The sequence below is a fragment of the Trichomonas vaginalis genome, chromosome IV (assembly GCF_026262505.1).
Source record: "Trichomonas vaginalis G3 chromosome IV, whole genome shotgun sequence".
In the NCBI taxonomy this organism is placed as follows: Eukaryota; Parabasalia; order Trichomonadida; family Trichomonadidae; genus Trichomonas; species Trichomonas vaginalis.
This window is the reverse complement of record NC_067206.1, coordinates 37,410,478-37,434,905: the sequence shown is the minus strand read 5'-3', so window position 1 is coordinate 37,434,905 and position 24,428 is coordinate 37,410,478. Positions and strand designations below refer to the sequence as shown.

General features: G+C 29.5%; 9 protein-coding genes and 2 pseudogenes across 11 annotated transcripts, besides 9 other annotated features; 3 read left to right on the top strand and 8 right to left on the bottom strand.

Moving 5' to 3' along the window:
- Window positions 1-1,488: 1,488 nt before the first annotated feature.
- Window positions 1,489-2,412: a mobile genetic element.
- Window positions 2,390-2,412: a terminal%2Cinverted (terminal inverted repeat of MuDR-6/TvMULE4 transposon ID:TVAGG3_0238540).
- A 349-nt stretch (window positions 2,413-2,761) lies between these two features.
- Window positions 2,762-2,799: a mobile genetic element.
- Window positions 2,762-2,799: a terminal%2Cinverted (terminal inverted repeat of Banshee-A3 transposon ID:TVAGG3_0238530).
- A 1,176-nt stretch (window positions 2,800-3,975) lies between these two features.
- Window positions 3,976-4,012: a mobile genetic element.
- Window positions 3,976-4,012: a terminal%2Cinverted (terminal inverted repeat of Banshee-A3 transposon ID:TVAGG3_0238520).
- A 3,289-nt stretch (window positions 4,013-7,301) lies between these two features.
- Window positions 7,302-8,941, top strand: TVAGG3_0238510 (annotated as a pseudogene). Its single transcript has one exon. A coding segment is annotated over exon 1 (1,640 nt).
- Window positions 8,942-9,090: 149 nt separating this feature from the next.
- Window positions 9,091-23,688: a mobile genetic element.
- Window positions 10,762-11,378, top strand: TVAGG3_0238500 (annotated as a pseudogene). The gene has a single exon. A coding segment is annotated over exon 1 (617 nt).
- TVAGG3_0238490 (keratin-associated protein family) lies at window positions 12,660-13,724 on the top strand (the record flags this gene model as incomplete). Its single annotated transcript, XM_051227601.1, has 1 exon — window positions 12,660-13,724. The coding sequence occupies one exon, from the start codon at window positions 12,660-12,662 to the stop codon at window positions 13,722-13,724; it is 1,065 nt and encodes a 354-aa protein (XP_051112587.1).
- Window positions 14,155-14,472, bottom strand: TVAGG3_0238480 (uncharacterized protein; the record flags this gene model as incomplete). The annotated part of the gene is made up of 1 exon (XM_051227600.1): window positions 14,155-14,472. The coding sequence occupies one exon, from the start codon at window positions 14,470-14,472 to the stop codon at window positions 14,155-14,157; it is 318 nt and encodes a 105-aa protein (XP_051112586.1).
- On the bottom strand, window positions 14,757-15,029 carry TVAGG3_0238470 (KilA, N-terminal/APSES-type HTH, DNA-binding family; the record flags this gene model as incomplete). Its single annotated transcript, XM_051227599.1, has 1 exon — window positions 14,757-15,029. The coding sequence occupies one exon, from the start codon at window positions 15,027-15,029 to the stop codon at window positions 14,757-14,759; it is 273 nt and encodes a 90-aa protein (XP_051112585.1).
- Window positions 15,193-16,158, bottom strand: TVAGG3_0238460 (organellar and viral DNA polymerase type B; the record flags this gene model as incomplete). The annotated part of the gene is made up of 1 exon (XM_001299591.1): window positions 15,193-16,158. The coding sequence occupies one exon, from the start codon at window positions 16,156-16,158 to the stop codon at window positions 15,193-15,195; it is 966 nt and encodes a 321-aa protein (XP_001299592.1).
- Window positions 17,383-18,903, bottom strand: TVAGG3_0238450 (integrase core domain containing protein family; the record flags this gene model as incomplete). Its single annotated transcript, XM_051227598.1, has 1 exon — window positions 17,383-18,903. The coding sequence occupies one exon, from the start codon at window positions 18,901-18,903 to the stop codon at window positions 17,383-17,385; it is 1,521 nt and encodes a 506-aa protein (XP_051112584.1).
- Window positions 19,051-19,623, bottom strand: TVAGG3_0238440 (DNA/RNA polymerase superfamily; the record flags this gene model as incomplete). The annotated part of the gene is made up of 1 exon (XM_051227597.1): window positions 19,051-19,623. One exon carries the CDS (start codon window positions 19,621-19,623, stop codon window positions 19,051-19,053), a length of 573 nt encoding a protein of 190 aa, XP_051112583.1.
- On the bottom strand, window positions 19,890-20,856 carry TVAGG3_0238430 (DNA/RNA polymerase superfamily; the record flags this gene model as incomplete). Its single annotated transcript, XM_051227596.1, has 1 exon — window positions 19,890-20,856. A coding segment is annotated over one exon (967 nt), but the record flags the coding sequence as incomplete, so codon positions are not given.
- On the bottom strand, window positions 21,328-22,311 carry TVAGG3_0238420 (uncharacterized protein; the record flags this gene model as incomplete). Its single annotated transcript, XM_051227595.1, has 1 exon — window positions 21,328-22,311. A coding segment is annotated over one exon (984 nt), but the record flags the coding sequence as incomplete, so codon positions are not given.
- On the bottom strand, window positions 22,691-23,652 carry TVAGG3_0238410 (uncharacterized protein; the record flags this gene model as incomplete). Its single annotated transcript, XM_051227594.1, has 1 exon — window positions 22,691-23,652. A coding segment is annotated over one exon (962 nt), but the record flags the coding sequence as incomplete, so codon positions are not given.
- Window positions 23,689-23,777: 89 nt separating the features above from the next.
- Window positions 23,778-23,879: a terminal%2Cinverted (terminal inverted repeat of Maverick-3 transposon ID:TVAGG3_0238380).
- Window positions 23,778-24,428: part of a mobile genetic element that runs on past the window's edge.

The window sequence follows — 24,428 nt, the reverse complement described above, 5'->3', positions numbered from 1 at the left end:
TTGTTGTTAGTGAGAGAATAAATTAAATCATGAACTTTGCCATGGTCTCTGTCCCTAGTAGTTTTCATTAAGTTCTGGAAATAATGAAAGTCATGAACTTTGCCATGGTCTCTGTCCCTAGTAGTTTTCATTATCTCACAGAGTTAATGAAAGTCATACTTTCTATCAGATGAAGCATGCAGATGAACATAGTGAAAGTTAGTGAGTTTGCCACGAGTTATGAATAAAATATTGGCATATTAGATGAGATAGCTGATGAAACAGATGAAGATAAATTAAATCTTGGACTTTGCCACACTCTCTGTCCCTAGTTCCTCAAAAATCCTGGACAACGTTGCTTAGAAATTTTGGTTCAAAACCTCATCTGATTTGAATCTGTTATGCTACCTGTTAAGTTTCGCGAGATTATAAATGTCATGGAGTTATATAAAAAGGAGGGACAGCTAGGGACACTGGAAGTACTTGTAAGGCTATCTGTTAAGATTGCATGAAATACTAAAAGTCATGAAATCCATTATCGCTGTGCTAGCTTCACCTTAGAGTGAAATGACGACTAAAGTCACTGAAGCAATGAAACAAAAGTTTTTGGTAGAATACATTAAATCAGGAACTATTCCAGAAGGTTTTTACATTCATACTATGAAGGATGGTAGAGTTCAGTTTAGAAAGATAAAGCAACCATTAGATAAAGAAGGAATTTTGAGAAAGATTAAACTTCATGAGGACAACATTACTAAACTTAGGAAGAAGTTAGAAGAGTTGGAGAAAGGAAGAGAGTTATAAAGCAATGAATTCAACAGGGTGAAAAACCGGGTGAAAAAAGAGGTGAGATTTCACCACTTCACCTAAATTTATTTTTGTGCTATGTTTTCATACGTGTGAGGGTGGTGATATCATTTATTTTTAAGTTTATTTTTAAGTTTATTTTTATGTAAATGACGAAAACTATTGAGATAACAAACTACAACGGTCATGAGTTCAAGAATTTGTTCTTCGTTCCTCGTGAAAATACATTCTATCAGATACGAGGAGAAAGGGTAAAGTTAGTTTGAGCGTTTATGACAATAAACATAATGGGAGATATATAAAAGCAATAGATACAAACGGTAAACGTGTTTCATTAGCTTTGTCAAAACTTACATACATTTATTTTGACAGTGATTTTGACTCTGACGATTGGAGTGACAGCAGCGATACTGAAGAATATGAACTATTGTGTGAAGCACAGCAATGGGAAGCGCTGCAATACTTTTGTAAATGAGAACATTAGTGGGAACGTTAGCGAGAACGTTTATTTTTTCATTAGTGAAGTCGTTAGCGAAAATGTTAGTGAGGTGAAGTGGTTGGCGGCTTTGTAAATATTTAAGGTTAAGTTAGTGTTGTCGTTTGTGTTGTAAAATATACGTTAGCGGTTTTGTAAAGTGTCAAATCGTTATCTTGGGTAAGGTGGAACGCAGTGCCGCCGTACCCAAGATAGGGATACTAACTGGAGAATATCTAGTTTGAAGAGCATGTATTCTCTCTGCAAATCGTTTGATTGCACGTGGTTTTTGAGCGTACATCTCTGGAATGGACGGACCTGTAAGAGGAATTTCAAGATCTTTGAATGCATTTAGCTGTGCTATCGCTCTTTGATTGTCATCTGTTTGGAAGTAATGTTCTAAATATTTGCGATAAAAGACAGACGAATATTGACTTTTGTCATTTGGGGCGGAATGATCATGTTCTTCAACTATTTTGATTAGTTTGTATTTATTTTGATCCAAGATTGCAACATTAAAATGTGCAGGACATTTTGGATATTTGCAGTGGAATGAAATCTGAGATCTTTCTTTCCTGACACGTTCACCATATCCATACTGTGCTTGTATTTCTTGTTTAACTCCAAATTTACAAAGATCCATAACAGTAAAGATAGTTTCTTCTTCTAATTCCATTTGAAATTGAAATGAAAATTAAAAATTCAGAAATTTGAATAGATTTGGTCTGTAATTAAATGAGAATAGCAGTTTGTTCGTCATTGTTTGAGGCAAGAGTATTATAGGAATATTATATGATGGATTTGAGTTGCATATAAAGAGTGCAAAAGGATAAAGAGAGAAATTTTGTTAGATTAAATTATTAAATTTTAATTCTTTATTTTTTAGGATTGTTAGCTTTGTAAGATTGCTTTTTCACAAGAGAAAACAAGTATAAGGTTTAAGCTGTATGTATTAAAGTTATAAATATTTGATTTTAAAAAAAATCAAGATTTTAAACTTTAAAGGTATTAATTATGATTATCTTTCTTTAGCTTTACATGCTGTATGCTACTTTTGTCTTTGAGACATTCCATGATTTAAGTTAAGAAGCTTTAAAAAAATGCAAAAAAAATTGAATACTTTACTGGCTGGGCAAATTTGTCGCCGCCCCTAATTGAATACTTTTCGCAAAACTTTAAAAATCGATAAAAATATGAAATATAGATATTAAAGAGACTTTTTATATAATATTCATAAAGATTTTCCAAAAATATGATACCGCAAAATTAAAAAAGTGACGTCTTGAGTGGAGTCAAAGGTCGAAATTGCTAGCTAAATGTTTTTTTAGCGAAATTGCGTATTGTACGTTTTTTTCGCAAAACGAAACCCTTAATCATAGTAATATATTTTTGTTTGTATGTATATATATTCTTAGTAAACTTTATGTTTGTTTATTTAAAACTCTTTTACTCTTCTTATAGCCTTTGTTTAAAATATAATAGTTCAATTAGTCAAGTATATGTTTTAAACAGAAATTCATCAAAAGTGACACCTCAGAAAAGCTAAAATATTGAATTTTTGGAACTTTTGATAGAGCACGTTTTTAAATATTAATTAAAGTAAATGTATATTTTGTAAAGATTCTTTTTAATAAAAAATAAAATTTTGAAGAAGAACACAAAATCTTCTGAAAAATAATATCACATAAACTCATATTATTTTCTAATATATAACTATTTTATATAAAAATCAAATTCAATGATCTTAAAAGCGAAGGATAAACCTCAAAATTTACGAATATAATGAGTGGGAATATAATGCTTATCTATCATAAAACCATAAGAAATATCAATTTTTGCTTTACGCCTAATTTTTGACGACAATTAGCAAAAAATGTTAAATGTTAACACTCAGTCCATTTGAATATGAAAAATAAAATTGACTTTGATTAAATGTTTTTATTTATCATGCAATTCTTCTTGCGACCAAAGATTTGAATAAAATTTCAAAAAATAAGATAGCTTAAAAAATAATATACGGTAGTGTTTACTAATAGATGAATAGTATATAAATTCTATTAAAATGGATTTGATCCAAAAAAATATAAAACCAAAAATAATTGTTATAATTTAAATGAAGAAGTAATTTAAAACGATTTTATTTATGATCAAATTTTATATATTTTTTTGGATCAAATCCATTTTAATAGAATTTATATACTATTCATCTATTAGTAAACACTACCGTATATTATTTTTTAAGCTATCTTATTTTTTGAACTTTTATTCAAATCTTTGGTCGCAAGAAGAATTGCATGATAAATAAAAACATTTAATCAAAGTCAATTTTATTTTTCATATTCAAATGGACTGAGTGTTAACATTTAACATTTTTTGCTAATTGTCGTCAAAAATTAGGCGTAAAGCAAAAATTGATATTTCTTATGGTTTTATGATAGATAAGCATTATATTCCCACTCATTATATTCGTAAATTTTGAGGTTTATCCTTCGCTTTTAAGATCATTGAATTTGATTTTTATATAAAATAGTTATATATTAGAAAATAATATGAGTTTATGTGATATTATTTTTCAGAAGATTTCATTCTATATGCCTATGAAAAGTACTCTCAAAACTAACTTTTCCTAATTATAATTAAATCTAGAATATTGTATTATGCTTAGTATTATTTCATTTTCCTCATTCAATTTAGAATTTACAAATGTCAAAAAATTGAGAGCTGTCACTTTTGATGAATTTCTGTTTATTACATATATGATAATATAGAATTAAGGGTTTCGTTTTGCTAAAATTGTCACTTTTATAGCATATTTGTTTTTGGATGTTTTGCGAAACCAAAAAAAAACTATGATATACAATGTGTGTGTAAAGAAAATACTTTATTTACTAGTTAAAAAATCATTTGGTATTGATCAAGTTATTTTTTCTGGATAAGATATTATATGGATAATTGGATAGAAAATACAATTATATAATCTTGTACCTGGTTTAATTAAGCTAATTGTCATCAGAAACTTGTAATTTTTATGAATTTCAGATTTTCTTTTCATTACTGCTTTTCTTAATAGGTCAAGTTCTTATTTACGTTATAAAGTATGATATTTTACAAATATCAAGTTATCATGTTTTTTGAGAAATTATGAGAAACAAACAAAAATGAAAAAGATAGGAATAGCAATGAATAGTGATGTGGGTATAGAAAATGTAAGAGATATGAATGCAAAGCAACCAGTATTTAGGACATTGACCATAGATTTCGAAAAAAAATGGGGTATTATTATTGTCGTCTGGCGGTTTTAGAGGACAATGCGAATTTTCAAATAATAGGATTTTTAGCCAGATAAAGAGCTACTCCATATATCATGTGTGTTTGCATACTATATACATAGATGGAATTGATGTTCTTCCTTTATTTAGGTACCGAAACATGCTTGAAAAATCTATTTTTTAGACGACAATGATAATTTTGTCACTTTTCCAGACGACAATAATAATTTGTCACCTTTTTAGACGACAATAATAATTTTGTCACTTTTTCCAGATGATAATAAAACATCCTCAAAAAAATGCTGCATATTGAGCGAAAACTATGATTATATTATAAGGCTGTCATTTAAAGCATAATGAAACTATTCCCTTTTCATTTTAATCGAATAAGATAGTAAAGATTTTTGAATTAGCTAGAAACTGATGAGATGTTTTCACAAATCAGATTTTTAATCTCTATAATGCATAATTCACTCAATATCTCAATTTTGATATTGCAAGATATTTTTGCTATCGGTTTCGCAATTTTGACACAATAGCAAGAGAGTTCTATAAGCATTATTATCAACGTAGAATCTGAATATCATATCAGAAAATGTCGCAAATCCGACATTTACCCGACCAAATAGCAAAAATAATTGAATACTTTTCGCAAAAACTTTAAAAATCGATAAAAATATGAAATATAGATATTAAAGAGACTTTTTATATAATATTCATAAAGATTTTCCAAAAATATGATACCGCAAAATTAAAAAAGTGACGTCTTGAGTGGAGTCAAAGGTCGAAATTGCTAGCTAAATGTTTTTTTAGCGAAATTGCGTATTGTACGTTTTTTTCGCAAAACGAAACCCTTATATAGAATAACTAAGATCGATGTTAAAGATTATTTTTATTCCAAAAAATTGCAAGCTTTTGAGCATCAATATCTAAATGATATATCTTATTTCCTTCATATTTTTAAAGTTTGATATATAAAATCGAGTAAATTGATATTCATCTCAAGATTTGTAATTGAATATATGAAAAATATGTTTAATTTGCATTTTCGTTCTCACAGATAGAAGCATTATTATAATTGAAGATAATATTTAGCTAATCACTTCCCAATACTAATTTCGATAATTTGGTAATCCAAACTGAATTAATTTCGGAAATTATTTCACATTTTTATAGCTTCATTTGATGTATTAGAGGATTTATTATTTCATTGTTTACGATAATGAAATTGTCCATTAGTAGTATATGTGGAAGGGTTGTGTGACTTTTTTTGTTGCATCTATATATAGACGATACATTAAAATATTTATATACTAAACACATTATTAAAAAATTAACATTAATTTTAAAATAATTTATTTTTTATCTTTTATAAAAGAAGCTATATATAGATGATGTCAGATATTCCACGATTAATTAAACATTGTTTAAATCCTGAATGGGTTAAACTTCAATTTAAAAATGAAGATTGTGAATTATTAAATGAATATGAAAGCCAAAATAAGCTAATGAGGTATAAATATAATGATAAAGAATATTTAATTTCATGGAATCAATGGAGTCATAATCAAAGACCTCATAAACGAGAAGAAGAAATTGAAAATAAATATTTTCATGAATGAAAGATTCACTACCATAATGAAATAAAAAAATAAAAAAATAAAAAAATTTTTAAAAATTCATGTCTTACGAAAAATTAAACGCAAGACTATCAAAAGATAGAGTTGAAAGAGTAATGGTAATGATGAAAAAGAAATTTGATGAGTTCAACATTTAACTTTAAGAAACTAATGATTATTTGAATTTATGATATCAATTATCTGATTTATTCTTTCTTCAATCTCTTCTATTCTTTTTGTTAAATCATCTATTTTCATTAATGAGGTGATTCTTGATTGAGGAATAGATTTCAAACTAACCACTCCTTTTATTTTTGAAATTTTGAATCCATCAACTTTAAACATTTTATTCAATTTACACGTTGTCAATTCTTCAAATAATTTTTATTATTAGCATAATAGTCATTAAATTCTTCAACAGATGAAAAAATTTTTATTTCAGTAATTGGTTTAACAACGTTTATTTTTTGTTGAACATCTTCACTTTCATTTATTTCTTCCTTCCTCTGTTTCATTTATTTTTAAAATGGTTTCATTTATCATTAAATAAAAATTAGAATATAAGTGATGAAATATATTTTTTAATTAATATTAAATCAGAAATGGCGGCAGGATTCTTTAAAAAATTATGGGATGGAATTAAGAAAGCTGCGGGTTGGGTTTTATAAAAAGATTATTAAACCCGTTGCAAACTTTTTGGCACCAGTAGCGAAAACGGCAGGAACTATCATAGGTGGAGTATTAGGTACTAAAGCAGGTAATCCGGCGATGGAGCACAAGCAGGTAACGCAATTGGTGGAATAGCTGAAGGAATACTTAATAAAATAGGAGGTAGATAGTGGAAAAATAAATTATTTTAAAATTATTTTTATCTTAGTATCGGTTGTAGTCTTTGATAAACTTTTTCTCCTTTATTTAAAACTTCTCTTATTGGGGCAGCTTTTGTGGTTATTGATTCAGCAATGTCACTAATTGCTTCTTTATTCTTAAATATCCAATTTGCTCCTTTCTTCATGTTTCCCAAACTTTATGCGCTCCTCTTTTTACTTTATCCCACAGTTTCTTAAATATACCTGCAGCCATAGTTGATTATTTCATTAAAATTAAAAATTCATTTTCATCTTTTAATTTTGATTTTTTATTTAATAATAAATGACGACTAACTATTTGTGCCAAACACTAAACCGATTAATGGAAATGTGTTTCATTCATTCGAAAAGATAAATGAAATATTCGCAAAGAATGACGGTAGAAGATATTATAGAGAACTTGAAAGTTCATGCTATGACTCTGATGCTCCATATTTTGATGATAAACAAACTCATTTAAGAATTACAAATCCAGCTCATGATGTGAACCAATTAGGTGACACATATATTAAACGCAAAGTTAAAGCAACTCTAGTTTCAAATAAAGCTTTCACATGTGATACCGCTTTTAAATGCATGCGTTTATTCGTTGGTTACAAATCATCAAATCAAAGCTTTAAACAATTAGAAGTAGAAACCGAAAGAGGTGATGCCGGTTATCTTCAGATGGATTGCGCCCGTGAATCTTTCGCATTTGCAACATATAAACCAAAATCAGAAAGGAAAGTTAAAAAGTTTGTTCATTCGTTATATAATAATGTTCAAAAATATGATAACTCAGTATGTGGTAAATATATTGACCCTTCAGAAGTTTTCAAGAAAGCAAATGAAGAAGTTGATGTCACTTTTGATATGATTATTCCGGTAAATGATTTGTTAGCATTTCAGGCGTTCGATGATTATCCTAAATCATTTGGTGATATCATTCTTAAATATTATGTTTTCAGGGATACTTTAGTATTTTGTCAGGTTGACCCGTTAAGATTTGCTGATTTACAAAATTACGTTTATGAAAAGATAACTGATGAAAATTATGAAAAGATTATGAATCATGTTTATAAATATGATCGCAAATTCCAACAAATCGGACTTCCTGCCAAATTAATTACAAGCTTAGCCGCTACATCTGCTGACGCAACAGTTGATGACGTTATTATTTCATGCACAAAGATGGAAGTTTTAGAGGATAAATGCATTACACCAGGATACGGTTTAATTGAAGAATCAGTTAAAGCAATACCACGTTTATTCAGTAAGGAAGATCCATTCATGATTCCAGCTCAACATATTGACGTTCGTTCACTAAATGGAGGTTGCATCACTCCTGAAGGTATCAGCTCAGATTTCTCATACGCTCTTCATAATGTTACAGATGTTGTGCTAACATTTCCGAAGAATACAATGCAAAGAACGGTTTTAGAAAATCCAATGCTTCGAGGTCTTCAGGTCACTATAGATTCCAGAAACTTCCCCGATCAAGCGATGACCACAGTGGGTGACATATTCTTTACACGTATGCTTCAAGCTTCTGATTTAGATGGAGTGAATGAATGCACGGAAGAATACGAGGACTCATTAACTAGACCACTGAATGATGATGATGGCACGCCATTAGCTAGAACATGGAAAGACCAAACTTCATTCTTATGCACTATTCCAGTTCAACGTGATGGAGCGGGTATATTCTTTGATGGATTAGAAACTTTCAACTCACAAGTTACAGTACAAGTGAAAGCTTATCCAATCATTCAGGGTGTAAATGACACTTACTGTTCAAAGGTGACAAATCCTCCTCAGGTTTGGTTTACTAGGACTACATATTGGACATGGACACCGGATGAAGGTTTGAAATATCATCCAACAGGTACACCACCACAGTATAGAAGTTCATATGATGAAATATTGATGAATAGAAATGTTTAAAATTATAAATTTATTTTTGATTAAATGGATTTAAATTCATCCACCCTTATGAAGAATTAGCGGGAGTATATAATACATACGTAGATGATATGATTAATGAAGCATTGAGTGATAATAGAAATGCTCTATCTAAGGAAAAATTAATGAAAATTCCATATTCTGAATGTTACTTAAATTCAATCACTGCAGCAATTGGTAAACAAAATAAAGGTAAAACATTAACGATATTAAAACAAATTATCATTATTGCTAACACCTCCCCCCATTCACATGTGTTAATTTATATCAACCGTTCAGGTTCACCTTCAGATGATACATTTGAATCTTTAAAGCATTTAATCAAAATTCCAATTATTTATTTATCACAAGAAGAAGCAGAAGATTATTTAAAAAACTTTTTAATGTATAAAGAATTATATAATACAATCAAGAAGCAAGGATTAGAGGATAAAATTATTGATAAACAACGGGATGAATTATTTGAAACACTTTCTATTTCAAATTTTGATAGAGAATTTTTGCATTCACTCATTTTTCTAGATGATGCCGTGAAATCAAAACTAATAACAAATGAGAAATCATATTTTAATCAGTTATTAACTCAATGTCGACACATTCAGTGTTCATTCTTCATGGCTGTTCAATATTTCAAAGCATTAAGCACAAACATTAAATCAAATCTATCAACACTTTTCATTTTCAGTGGGTTTAGTCGTCAACAGTTGAACGTTATGCTTTATCAAGTGAATTTACCAATGAGCATTAATGAACTTTACACACAATATCAGCAATTAGGTGAACATGGAAAAATAATAGTTGATTTAAATAAAGGAAGTGTTAAATTTGATTAACTTTTTATAATTAATTTTTATTTTTTATTTATAATTAAACATGACAGAAATAGCAAATCTTCTACAGGTTCCATTAAAACAAGGGACAAACAAAAAGGGTGCATATAATAGAACTATGAAAGTTCCTGATGGAATGAAAGAATTAGTTCATATTGTTGCTGGTCTTCAAAAAGATGTTAAAAAAAAGAAACGTTTTAACATTACCAGAAGCTCAAGCATATGCCAAACGTCATGGTCCAAATTGGGAAGCACACGAAGCAGACATTACGGGTCCAGATGGAAAACCTGATGGTATAAATGAAGTTTTCGTTACTGATGGTCAAGGTAATATTAAAGTCATAAATGGTTACAAATTAACTATAACCGATATCCTAAACGTAAAGCATATAATGAACGTTATCCTATGCAATTTGATGAAAATGGAAAAGCTGTTAAACAATACATTGGAGAAGGTGAAAATGGTCCAATTAATTCATACCGTCATAATCCATATTCTTATTTCAATGAAGAATTAAATGCTATTGAAGAGGGACCGGATGGATTACCACGATATTCTAACCAGTTTGATGGTCAATATGCAAATATTAGACCTGAAATTTCAGCTAAGAAATTCTTTAAAGTTGCTTTATTCGATCCAGTTTTCGCAAATGTTAAAGATGAACTTAAACAGCAATTCCAACCAATTATAGTAGCAAGAATTGCATCAGGTGCTTTATCTCAAGCATTCAAAGATTTAATTAAGAAACCATTATATCAGCAACGTGGTTTAACTTATGATTTAGTTAAGGAATCAGATAAAAGAAAAATTGAGAAATCAGATGATTATAAGAATGCAATTAATGAATATATTCGGTCTATTAATTTCGATGAAACAGCTAAAAATCAACTTCATGAACAAATACAGGGAATAATAGATTCAAAAGTTCCAGCAAAATAAAAGTTTAAATATATTTTTTTATTCGAATATAAATGAGAAGACGTTTCACTAGTCAAAAGAACACTAACGCAAAAGCAGAGATTACGGTTGGTTATAACGTAAATGATGATAAATCACGAATTATTCAAAATGTTAAAGTTAATGTTAGCCCTGAATTAACAAGGTCAGCAACTCAACCAAATTTATTAACTCGTGACTTACCGAAAAAGGAGGAGGAGCAAAATAAAGAAGATGGAGACCCAATCATTTTATCTGAACCTGGTAAAGAACCTGTTGAAATTCCCACTTATCCAACATACCCCCACCTCTTTCATCAAACATCGAGAACCCATATAAAATAGACATTAATTCTGAATTAATGAAAATTTACCGTGATATAATAATTAATAATTATGATTCAATAATAAATTTAATTGATCAATCCGGTTTAATTATTTTACCTTATGAATCATTAATTCACATTATCGCCATTCTTTGTGATGTTCAAGATTCAGACGTTAAGATTCAATTTTTCATAGATGATGAGGTTTCATGCTGCGGAACAGTTGCAAAAATAAATCCTATAAAGGATATTAGCACAATTAAGATATCAAAGAACGGAACAACAACTGAACTTCATTTAACATATAATGATATTTATAATAAAATAGTTGATGAATATAAAATATCACTTGAAAAATTCTTTGTTAAGGCTATTTAATATTCAAGCATTAACATTATCGAATAATAATCCTTTGAATCATAATCGATAATAATTGACCTTTCACCAGTTTCTATCGTTTGTTTTATTTCTTTTTGTTCCCCACTATCTGGATCGGTCATTGTAATTGTTTTTGTTATAGTATCTGCTTTATCTTTAACTTCAATCTTTTTTCCATCGGGATATTTAAACCAAAATTCCAAAAATTCGATATTGTCAATCTGTTCATATTTTAATCTATCAATTACATTTTTAATACCATCTGAAAATCTTATGAAATGGTCATTATATGGGTTTGATTGAACTAAATTTGAATGAAGTGAAATATAACCTGTTGATGAATATGACATTGACTCATATTTTCTGAAAACACTAAAATTTATAACATGAATGAATTTCTTATTCGTTGAATTTATGAATTCTTGAGGTAATCTTATTCTAGTTTTATTTATCACTGGAAAATAACGCTTTACCATATTTTTAATCGTAATAAAAATGTCAATTATCAATATTATTTCGAATAATAACTGTGAATTAAATTTAACAGTTAGCGGAATTTATAATGTTACTCTCGTTTCTGTGAGTGGTAAATTTAATCCCATTCTTTTAGACCCTTCAGATTATATATCATTTATTAAAGATGACCTTGAAAAAACGTATGATATGTATATAAATAATGTGATAGCGAAATGGGATATTAACATGATTTTAAGTTATTTAAATGAATCATTTATCGTATGGTATGAAGAAAATTTTAAATCAAAACCCGATAAACTTTTTGAACTTGATGAAATAAATAACCTTATTAAATTTCCGCTGAAAATTAAATTTTGTACTCCTCATCTTCGTTCATTGTTGGGAATATTAAATTTTGAAAAAGATGTTGGGGATGTTTTGTATTCTGACACCGGTTCCAATTTCATTTTAATCAAATGTGATAAAGTTAATACCCCAATGAGATTTTCACATCAAACATTAGACCCTAACTCTTACCCATCAATACAAAACATTTTATCCATCAACTTAAACACATTTTCTTTATCATATCCGTTTCAATTATCCGGGAATTCATTTATTCTTCATTCAAAAGATTTATCAAATATTAAATTTAGAATAACTGACCTATTTGATTGTGATTTAGAATTCATGAATGAAATATTATGGCAATTTCAAATAGAAAAAATAGGTGATGAGATAACGGATTAAATATTTATTTTTAAATCATAATAAATGATTAAACAACAGCAACCACAACAACTTAAGGCGCAAAGCACCCAGGTCCTTCAGACTATTACATACGCCATATATGCATATAATTCAAAGACGGCAGAACAAACGCAAAGGTTGAAATATGGAGATTTGGAGATAGTATTGAAAAATGAACATTTCGAATTCGTTTGCAAAGGTGGTGCAGTGATATCAAATATAAAAGAAATTTTATTTATGAATTCTAAAATTAAAGGTATAACGGATGATATAACATCAATTCCACCAGAAGAACAGAGATATTACGCGTTAAATGCATTTCCTAAAGTTTTGAAGATTGGAAGATTTAATTTAAATGAGGAATTCATAGAAGGTTTCCTAAATGACATAATGAAGAAGGCGGATAAAACATATGTGGATAGTGAGTTAGAGAAGAAGGCAAATTTGGTTTATGTTGATGAAAAAGATAATGAAATTAAAGAAAAGGTTGAATGGTATCATGAATGGACATTTGAGACTTTTAAAGTTAAAGCTGATACAGAATGGGTTTCAGGATGTTTAGACCTTAAAGCAGATAAAACTTATGTTGATGAAAATTATGCAAAGAAGTCGGAAGTAAATGATGTGATTACAAGCATGAAAAATGAAATTCTTCAAACATTATATCCTGTTGGTTCTATTTATACGTCAATGAATTCAACAAATCCATCAACAGTTTTAGGTTTTGGTATGTGGAAGCAGATTGTAGATAAATTCTTATACTGTGCTAGATATTCAAAGCAAACAGGAGGTTCGAAGAAAATTAAAGAAGCAAACCTTCCACCGCACACTCATACAGGAACTACAAACACAACAGGAAATCATTCACATTCAATAACAAAAAGAGGTTATATAAATCTTGCAGCGGGTTCGGATAGATGGGGAATGAATAGATATGATATCACAACTGACCCAGTAGATTCAAGCACAGGTATTTTCTGTGGAACCGCAGGAAATCATTCACACACTTTCACAACAAATCCAACAGGCTCGGGTAAAGATTACATGCCACCATTTGTGACTGTATTCGCATGGTACCGCGTTCATTGAATGTGCTTGAGCCCAGACCTTTGGGTCAAGGCTTACCGAATGAACTAAATATATTTTATGTCTGTAATTAATTAGGTAATGAAGTAATGGATGAACTGCAGAAATAAATGTTTACGTTAATGTTTACGTTAAGTGACTCAAAGAGTCCGGAGACAAAGTCTCATGGTTTCAGGTTATTCAATAATTAATTATTTTTGAAGAACTGAAGGTGTCACCAGGTCACCAGGTTATTTAACTTCTCTGAAAAAATGAGACAACATGACATTTAGACAACACAGCAGGGGAAGGCAGTTATGAATTATTTTTGAAGAACTGAAGGTGTCACCAGGTCACCAGGTCACCAGGTTATTTAACTTCTCTGAAAAAATGAGACAACATGACATTTAGACAACAACACAGGAGGAAGGCAAAAATAAATTCAAATCATACTTTATAAAGCATCATTTACAGGTATTTCATCGTCAGTAAATGAATCCTCATTATCGTTTGGTTCAACCTGTTTATATAATCCTTTCATTTCTTCTTTCAAAACATAATACCATGTCTGTTTACCATCTATTTTTCTTTGTTTCCTATCACATTTATCCTTAATGCTCATTTGGAAATTCTTGTCTTTCATGTCTGATGGTTTGCAGAATAGAGCATTTTTACACGTCATACCCGCACACAATTCATCATAATGTGTATTTATCCATACATCTAAAGGATTTGTTGATAACTCGATTAAATCTTGTTTGGCTTCAGTCATCGGAATGATTCGTACATTAAATGATGAAAGGTCATATTGCATAAAATACGTCAGTAAATTATCATAAAATTCCTTAGTGCATGAATTCATCAAATTCTTGAAGTAATCAAATTGACCCTTGAATTTACCATTAACTCTTAAAACTACGTATCTTCTGTCTCCAACTTCAATTTTGACAGGGTAGACGTTTTGTCAAAACTTCTTCGTAATGAGTGTAAATGACCCAAAATATATTTTAGGGTAGACGGGTAGATCTAACCTCATTTCTAACCTCATTTCTACCCTCATGAATTTTCATACGGAATCTCTTCTCTCGGTTTTCCGAGGGAAGCAATCATATGAGGAAATTCTTCTAAAAGTTCTTTTGTCTGTTGGTTTTCAAACCAATGATATGATTGCTTTGTAGAACGAAGAGCATTCATTATACTTTGCATTTGGTACATGTCATCTTTGACCGAACGAATGAGGCGAAGTTGTTTGTTATATTGTATGTACTCGTATTCTTCATTTATGGCTTCATGAACGATAGCAGTTGTTGTGTTCTCTGATGTTGACATTACTGTCTTTACATACAAAATAAAAAATTTTCTTAGAAAAAACTAACTTTATTTTTCTAACTAATGAAATTCATTATTTTTGTTGCTGAATTCAATAAAAATATATTTTAGGGTAGATGGTTAGATCTAACCTGATATCTACCCTCATTTCTACCCTCAAGATTTACAAACGTTTAACGTGATATACGTTATGAATTCGTGAAATTTTAAATATTTTTGTAGCGTCTATTTCTTCAGTTAATATATCAAAAATTTTAACAATGCCGAAAGTTTCTTTATACTTCTTCTTGACGTCAGATAAAAGGAAATCATCAGCTGTGGGATAGTTTTTATTAAGAAATGTCAACATGTCCATTTTATCTTCTGCTGGCTTTTCTGCTTCTTTCTTTAAGTCTGCGTAATCGTTTCTCATTCTTTCTATCTCTTTTAGTGAGTAGTTATATTTCCTCATTGCTGCTTTACATTTTGAGCATTGCGGATTCATTTTTGCGTTATACATTGAAACATTACCAGCTAAAATAACTAAAGCATCAATGGCTTTCTTTAAATCTGAAGCAGTTGGTTTTATCTGTCCATTCCATATTTTACATCTTTTATCTTTATCTCTTATCTGCCATACACATTCAGCAGCTAATGAAACAAAGTTATCGTAAGTCTTAAACTCCTCAGATTTATATATGTCAGAGATGTTCTTATATACCATGTCGCAATCTTTGTTCATAACTTTATGGTTGCAATGAAAACCAAGGAATTCATAATTTACTTTACGTATGAACTTCTTTATTTCTACTGAATCAGTAACTTTAACTTCAATTTCATCGAATTCATGAATAGTTAGTTTTTGTTGCTGAACTTCCGGTAATTTAGGCAAATGGTCTATGATATCTTGCATTTCATATAGCTCCTCTCCATTTGTTTCATCTTTCGCACTACAGTCTAAATTACTTGTTAAAAGTTCTTGCTTTATTCTTTGTATTTCTGTTTCAAAAGTATATGAAGAAGGAATGAAGTTTTTCATCTCTACCAACATTGACGTAGGATTCATGATTAATGAATTTGGTGCCGTAGTTGTGGACAGAGTCCCGCCGTTCGTGGCTTGAATTGTTGTTGTGCCGATTGTTGAAATCATATCTTTTATACAAAATAAAAAAATAAAAATAAAACTAACTTTATTTCTTCTGTCTTAAGGAAATTCATGAAAATTCATGAAAATTCATGAGGGTAGAAATGAGGGTAGATATCAGGTTAGATCTAACCATCTACCCTAAACATTATTTTTGCTGAATTCAGCAACAAAATGAACGAGGTCAGGATGTATGTAAATACCTTTGAATTCATTTATAACACCCTTAGTAAGCTCATAAAATGCTTGTTTTGAGGTGGAGCCAAAAGTGGCTCGACCGTATTCTTTCAACCAAAACTCAAGAATTTCCTGCATGAATTTTGTATAAAAAAGCAACCGTCTGAATTCCGGCGGTTGCTATATTCTTCACAAAATGCCTTATAATACTCTTCCCAGGACTTATTTTCCAACAACTTTCTAAAGTCTTTCCTAAACTGACTGACTGACGGCACAAAGTGGCTTAACGAAAACATTAATATATAAAATTCATGAAAATTCATAACGTATATCACGTTAAACGTTTGTAAATCTTGAGGGTAGAAATGAGGTTAGATCTAACCATCTACCCTAAACATTATTTTTTGGTGTAAATAAATGGTACCATTAATGATATCATGACTGTTCTCGTTCATGTCTGATTTACATCTAATGAAAAAGTTTAGAAGAATTTTCTTATTCTTTCCAGTACTCCCGCTCTAATGGACCCAGATGTGTTGGCTTCGACTCTCTCAAGTTCTTAGATGGTATAACATCTTCAACGCCTCCTTCATAAGTCTTGACAAATCATTTACGATGAAGTCATGACAAAGCATATACGATGAAATCATGACAAAACATTAACGTAAACATTTATTTCCAGGACTGTTGTCTAAATGTCATGTTGTCTCATTTTTTCAGAGAAGTTAATTAACCTGGTAGCACATGGTAACATGGTAGCACTGAAAAAATTAAATTTGGATTGAGTTTAAAAATTCATCTTTATTAAATTCATCTCTTCCAACCAATTTATTTATTCTATTAAATTCTTTTATTTTTGCTTCACTCAGTTTAATGATTGAATGATAAGTTTCTAATTTTTCGATTATTTCTTTATCGTTTTCAACCCCACCACATTGCGGCTTCTTTTTGTAATAGCATATTTTTGATTTAATTCTGTTTAGTTTCTTTTTATATTCATCGTCTGGACTCTTGACTGCTTCGTTGTCACTCATTTCTTACGAATTAAAAAAATTAAATATTATTTAAATATAATGGGGTAATAAAATAAATTGGAATTTCTATTAATTTATTGTCAACTTCAACTAATGCATTGCCGTTAGTATATCTAACAAATTCAGCTATTGTGTCAAATCTTCGTCTTCTTTTTGTCATTGATTTATCAGTTTTTCCATAATCGAGATGAATCAAAACTTTATCCCCTTGTTTAAAATTCATGAGCCCCGAATTAATTTGTTCACGTTTAACATCATTCAACCTTTCCATTTGCTTTCTAATATATTCCCATTCTTTTGAAATATCATTTTTCATTTCCACTGGTTTCATGTTTATAGTTCTATGCCATGTATTATTATAATAATATACTAACTGTTGTATGATGGAGTCATGATTTCCATCCCAGTATATCTGACCGTTAACCCCTAACGCATCTCTAAGAGTTCTCATTACCGCATCAACTATTTTATTATGAAACGTATATGGAGAGGATGAGAAGAAAAAATTAATTTGTGGGAAATAATGAATCATAGTTGCCTGAAATCCTTTATCACCATCACCCCTGATATTATCTACTCTTTCATGATCTAGTAAGTATTGAATAGCTCTTCTTGTTTCCTGTTCTGTTTTCCCTTTCACTGGAATGCAATATAAATATCTAGTGTTAATGTTAATGGCAAATAAATAAGTAACGTTTCCTTTTGAATATTCTAAATGATCGATTTCGTATGAATATGGATATGGAGCAAATGAAGGGCGACTAAATTTTTCCTTTAACGGTTGAATTTTCGGATCAATTGGTTTATTTAATATTTTGAAATCCTTTTTAAAATCTTTTTGTTTCTTTAATGTTTGAAATGGATATAATAAAGTGAATGATGAAGGATTAACTGAAGGAGGAGGCGGTACTGTCGTTGGAGGTTTTGGTATTGAAAGTGGTTTAATTTTATCTGCTTTGATTCTGGATTTCATTCCCCCCTTCATTAATTCTGGATGTATTATATTCATTTGTTTTAAATATGCTGTATATAAAGGTTTGATATACTTTCCCGCTTCGAGTTTATGTTGAAGGAAGAATTCCAAAAGTTGATCTTCATTTAAAAGTCGGGCTGAATATGGTTTAACTAATGAATCATAAATTAAAGCTTGTGCTTCATTTATGGTCTGAAGGACCTGGGTGTTTTGCACCTTTTGTTTTTGTTCCTTTGGCTTTTGCGGCTCAGGATTATATAATTTATATAATTCATCAATATCTTCTTCTGTTAATACTTTATTTTTGAAATCTTTCAACTGTTTAAGTTGTGATTTAGTTTTTCCCTTTGTATATTCATTATTTTTAATTTTGTCTTTAATTTCAGAAATTATTTTATTATGATATTTCAAAATTTCATTTTTATAATATGGATAATAATATTCCATATCATCACCCGTTATATTATTATTATATTTTTGGAGATATGATTTTAATTCATAATAACTAAGAAAATTTTGATTAAGTACTAAATCATCAATCAAATTTTTTAAATCTACGCTATTCATTTATATAAAAATAAAATAAATGTTTAAGGGTGCCCACCTCTTTGAATCATAGTATCAAAACCATTATTTACATATTGAATCGCATCATTCAACGGTTCCTTTTGTCTCTTCTGTGGCATTTTATTAAAAATAAAATTTTAAATTGTATTAAATAAATGGCATACAACATCCATTTTCACAACATACAGCCTTAGTGTGTGCTCCTGTTAATGCAGTCTTACCGATTGTTAAGCGAGTCATTGACCCGTTTTTAAGTTGTAAATTAATATTCTGACCATCAAATATCACTTTATCATTTATTATATCCAAATATTTTTTAGGTGTTAATTGCTTATTTTGTCGTAAACTAACACCTTTCATTTTTTGTGCAATCTTTTTAAAATCACTTCCATCAATTGAACCGTTGAATGATGTATAACACTTAGGACATAAAGCAACCATGTTATCACCTTGTTTCTCAATTGCTAAACCCAATAACTTCTTCTCATGTGCTTTTTCTTCAGCTTTATTCTTTAATTTAGGTTTAAATTTCTCATCAAAACAAAAGAAATCAAATGGTGCGAATTTGAAAATGTTTTTATCATAAAATTGTTTATCGGTTACAATTGCTTGAAATGCTTGAGTGTTAGGAAGATTTGGGTCGCCAGCGATTGCCCAATAAGATGAATCAGTATCACCTTCAATGAAATGAAAACGATTAACATTCATGCATTTATACATAAAATCATAAATGAAAACCAAATACCAGTATTTAGCATTATCTAAAGTGAAGAATGCCTCTTGTAAACATGTATCACATCTATAAAATCTATCTTTAAGCATCACTTGATATGTATCTTCACCTATTTCTCTTATGTTTTTAAACTTATTTGACATACATGCAACGCGTGACTTCTGTGCATTCATTATTTTAGTCTTTGCGTAATTTTGTGTATTCATTGCATCGTAACCATATGATCCATTAAGTGAAATTTTGCAAAATAAACTTTTTCCTTTATTTCCTTCTAATTCAGCCTTTTGTCTTTCGTTCATAAATTTGTTCGCAAATTCATTAAAACAAGTGTTTTTAGTAAATGTTAAAATTGATTGAATATCATCGATGATAAAATGAAATCTGTCTATTAGATACCAAAGATAATAAGAAGAAAATGGTTGATATTGGTTGTGTGTTGATGCTAACTGAGTTAATTTTCTCTGTTTCTGGTCAACCGGTAGATTGTTTGATTTCATGTAATTATACATAAAACTGCCAATTGTTTTTTCATCTGTGATAATATCTAAGTTTCTTATTATCGGTAAAAAGTTTATGTAATCATTAATGTATTTTTCATCAATGTGACCCTTTACTTCAGCCACGAATAAAGTATTTTTCTTCTTAATTATTCCCAGTGCTTTTGCTTTCTTTGTTGCTGTATCACAAATGAGGACACCATTCAATCTTCCCGGCATATACATTTTATGGTCAGTATATTGAATGAAATCATGAGGATTAGATGAAAATGATGAAGGATATAATGAATTAAAGTCAACTCCAACGAAATGAGTCATAATGTTGGTGGTGTCCTCATTTGATACAGTTTTAGTTTCTGGATTATATGAAAGTTTATTAATGTGCGTGATTCCTTTAAGATTTACTCTATGTTGAACATTTGATAAACCACCAGTAATTCCATTACGGAGAATGTGATAAGCTTCAACTGAATCTAAAGTCATTGGTAAATTATTTTTTAATGCATAATTTCTTAAATTGATTCTTAAACGTTGAACATCTTCATCTTTATTTGATTTTACGACATTGCAATAACAACACATTAACTGACAATTTTCTTTGGTATGTGGTTTTTCATTATCGATTCTATCCAATGTTGGTTTATTTGCATATGTAAACGCTTTACCACACATTTTGCATTTAGATGAAAGGATTAAATCGTGATAGTATTGAAAATCATCCATTGAAACATTATTTTTAGTATCCCTTTCTGCTTTTTCATCTTGTTTCTTATATGATTCAATTTTATATTTCCAATACTTTTTCGTTAATTCAAAACTTGATTCTATCTCTTCCTCAGGATATTTTTCATTAGGATTAAAGTCTTTATATGCTAAAGCGTAACGAATCATTGAAGCATTCGATGATAAAGAAAGATTATGAAGCATATCAATTTTATAAACAAATGTTTCTTCAATAATTTTATCAATTGGGTCAATCATAATTTCAACATCTTTATTGCAATAATGAATAAAATATTCTAATCTATTCTTAAAATTTTTAGCATCATTGAGATATATTTGATAATCACTATCTGATATAGTTTCTTGAGTTAATGCTGAATAAAATGAATCTTGAGTGAATGGTTCCACTTTATATAATTCTTCTTCGTAATTTTCCCATGTGATGAATTGATAAGGGAAAAAGGATTTAACACGTGATTTATTGTTTCCGAAATCTTGAGTGAATTGGTCTAATGTCCCACCCGCTATATAATTTCTGATGTCAATAAATCTCAATTCATATGGAACGTTTGTTTTCTTTACAATGATTTGCTTAAATTGTGAAGATGAACCCAGCATTGATTTTATTTTCCATTTTGCAGTGTTTAAATCACGAAGAATTAAATTTAAATCAAACTTTCCCGAATTAAAACCTATGATATTCACTTTATTGAATTCCTCATCTAGAAGTTCTTTAAATGCTTCCTTCTGTTTTTCATTTAATGTATGGGACTTCAATAATTCTTCATATTGTTCAATATTTGATTTAGCAACTAATGAACAGGTTGAAAATAAAAACTCAATCCAATCAGAAATAAAAGAATCACTTGAAGTTAAGCAAAAATTCCTCATATATGTTTTATCATTTAATTTAACCGTTGATGATACCATGAATGGTTTTAAGTAAGCGTTCAAAGTTGCACACTCAGAAAGTTGTAATTCTTCTTTAGTCTCTAATGTTTCGAAGTCAAAAGTAATATAATATCTTGTCGGTTTATAATATTTCTGCAAATTGTGAGCTAATAACCACTGATATATCTTCTGTTTCGTAATATGTGGTGCATATGGTTGCTGTGTCTTTTGCAATTGAACGTCTTGAATTAATCTTCCATTATTTTCTTTACATTTCTCACAATGCTTTAAAAATCTTCTTTGGTTTTTCCTTTCTGGATCATCACGGATAGAATAAACTTCTTCTTTACAATATGGACAAACTCTATAGCCGGTGAGTGCTTCAACGTCTGTTATTCTGTCAGCGTGAAGTTTTCCACATGGACTCTGTGTTAATAAAATATTTACTGTTTCAAATTCTGGATCTATCATTATTGATTCCACTAATGGAAAGTCTACCTTATTTATGTCCACGTCTTCTGGTTGAGGATCACAATAATAGAAATCAATATTAACATTTAACATTCTCGCTAATCTCTCACTTTCTGATGAAATGTCAAACCCTTCATATGAATCTATTGCTTCATTTAAATAACTTCTACGAGTTTTAGGATTAACACCATCAGGAATGTTATAGAAGCGTTTAAATAACCTTCTACCTTCTGCTCTAATTTGATTATCATTCATTTTAGCGGTTCCGTTTTTGTTCATTTATGTAAGAATAAAAAATTAAAAAATAAAAATAAAGTTTATTTTTTAAAGCCCATAAAATGAATTAAGAACACATAAATTTTTATCATCTGCGACGTGACGAATACATTTTAATTTACTCAAGAATGTGTACCCTGATACATTAAATCTAATTCCTGTCTTATTTAATTTCACAACTTTGAAAAGGAATGTATGAATAGCTATAAAATGATGAGAAGATGTTTTATGGGTTGCTTCCATTTTTTCTGAAATAAATGAATAAATATAATGTTTATAAGTTTTCATATCTTTTATGTTCTTAATAACGAATGGTATAGACTTTTCCACTTCATCTTCCTTCGGTGCTGTTCTTTCATATGAAACATTATTGGTATCTTCAATAATGAAACCACAATCACACAAAATTTTATAGGTTCCAATGGTTTCTTTTGATATTTTATCTAATAAATCAAAAACTTTATCAACACCTGTGCATTTATTTAAATAATAATTTGTGTAAATATCATGATCTTCTTTCTTAATCGTATTAGTTGCATATGTCACGTTTTTAAGAGCTTTTTTGAATTTTTCGGAATCTAAAGGTGGTGAAAGTAAGATACAAGGGTATTCTTCATTATCAATAAATTGTAACTTATGTTTACGTATAAATTTAGTACCTTCTTCTGAAAGTGTTTCGTCTATTTCACCATCTAATAAATTTTGTGTTGATTCTGAGACATAATTTTTATATCTTTCTTCATGAGATTTCTGAACTTCTGATTCTGAAGCTGGGATATTCATTAAACCCTCTACTTCATTTTCATTATATTTTTCAACTTCTCTTAATTCCTTAATTTTTTCATCTATTTCATCTCTTATTTTTTCCAGTTTTTCAATTTCATCGTATTCATCATCATCTTTAATCCGTTCTTCATAATATTCAGGGAAAACATCAGGTTCTTTTGGTTTTTCTTCTTTAGATGTGGGATATAAGAAATTTATAACATCATCTTTATTCATTTTTCCATCATAATCAAACTCATTTAAAAACTCCGCGAATTTTTGACAATTTCTTAAATAATATTTACTAACTTCATAACCCGCCTCCTCTAATATATCCTTTATTTCCTCATTTGTGAATCCCAATTTTTTAACGTCGTTAGTTTTGACGCTCATTTCATACAAAATAAAAATAAATTATTCAAAAATGTAAGACATGAATTTTTAAAAATTTTTTTATTTTTTTATTTTTTTATTTCATTATGGTAGTGAATCTTTCATTCATGAAAATATTTATTTAAAAAAAAAAAAAAAAAAAAAAAAAAAAAAAAGGTAGTGGGGCTTCCAGGCACTTCGTGCCCTCTAGCCCCGAAGATGTTTAGTATAAAATGAGGTTTTTATTCTGAAATGTTTGCTTTAATGTTTTTTACGGATGGAAATGAACTGGATATCGTCTGAGTCTTCGCTTGTTTCCTCCTCTTCTTCTTCTTCGTCCGAATTGTCTTCATCTTCACAATAACCAGATAAGAAGATGGTTATTTTGGTTTGTTCTGGTTTTTTGAGAAGCATTTTGGCTGCGCCAGTAAAAACGAACTCAAGATTTTGATAGAATTGTCTGCTTGAGTGAGTGAAATTGCATACTGTAAGTGGCATTGCAACATCGGTTTGCTTGAACAGATATTATTGAAACTTCTTCTCCATCTGGTATCCGTTCAGGAATATCTAAAGCGGCTGTTGTGATATATGCATATTGTTTTCGTAATGCAATTTGGATATATTTCGAATGGATGTGCAGCTACACCAGCTGGAGCACACAATGGAAAGATTCCAGGAGAAAGAACCGTGTTTGTTTTCATCTTCTTTCCAATTGTAAGTTAAAGGATAAGGGCGAAAGTCTTTGAGTGTTTCATATAGCTGTTCTCTTAAGTTGGTTCACAGCAAGATGATTCCCG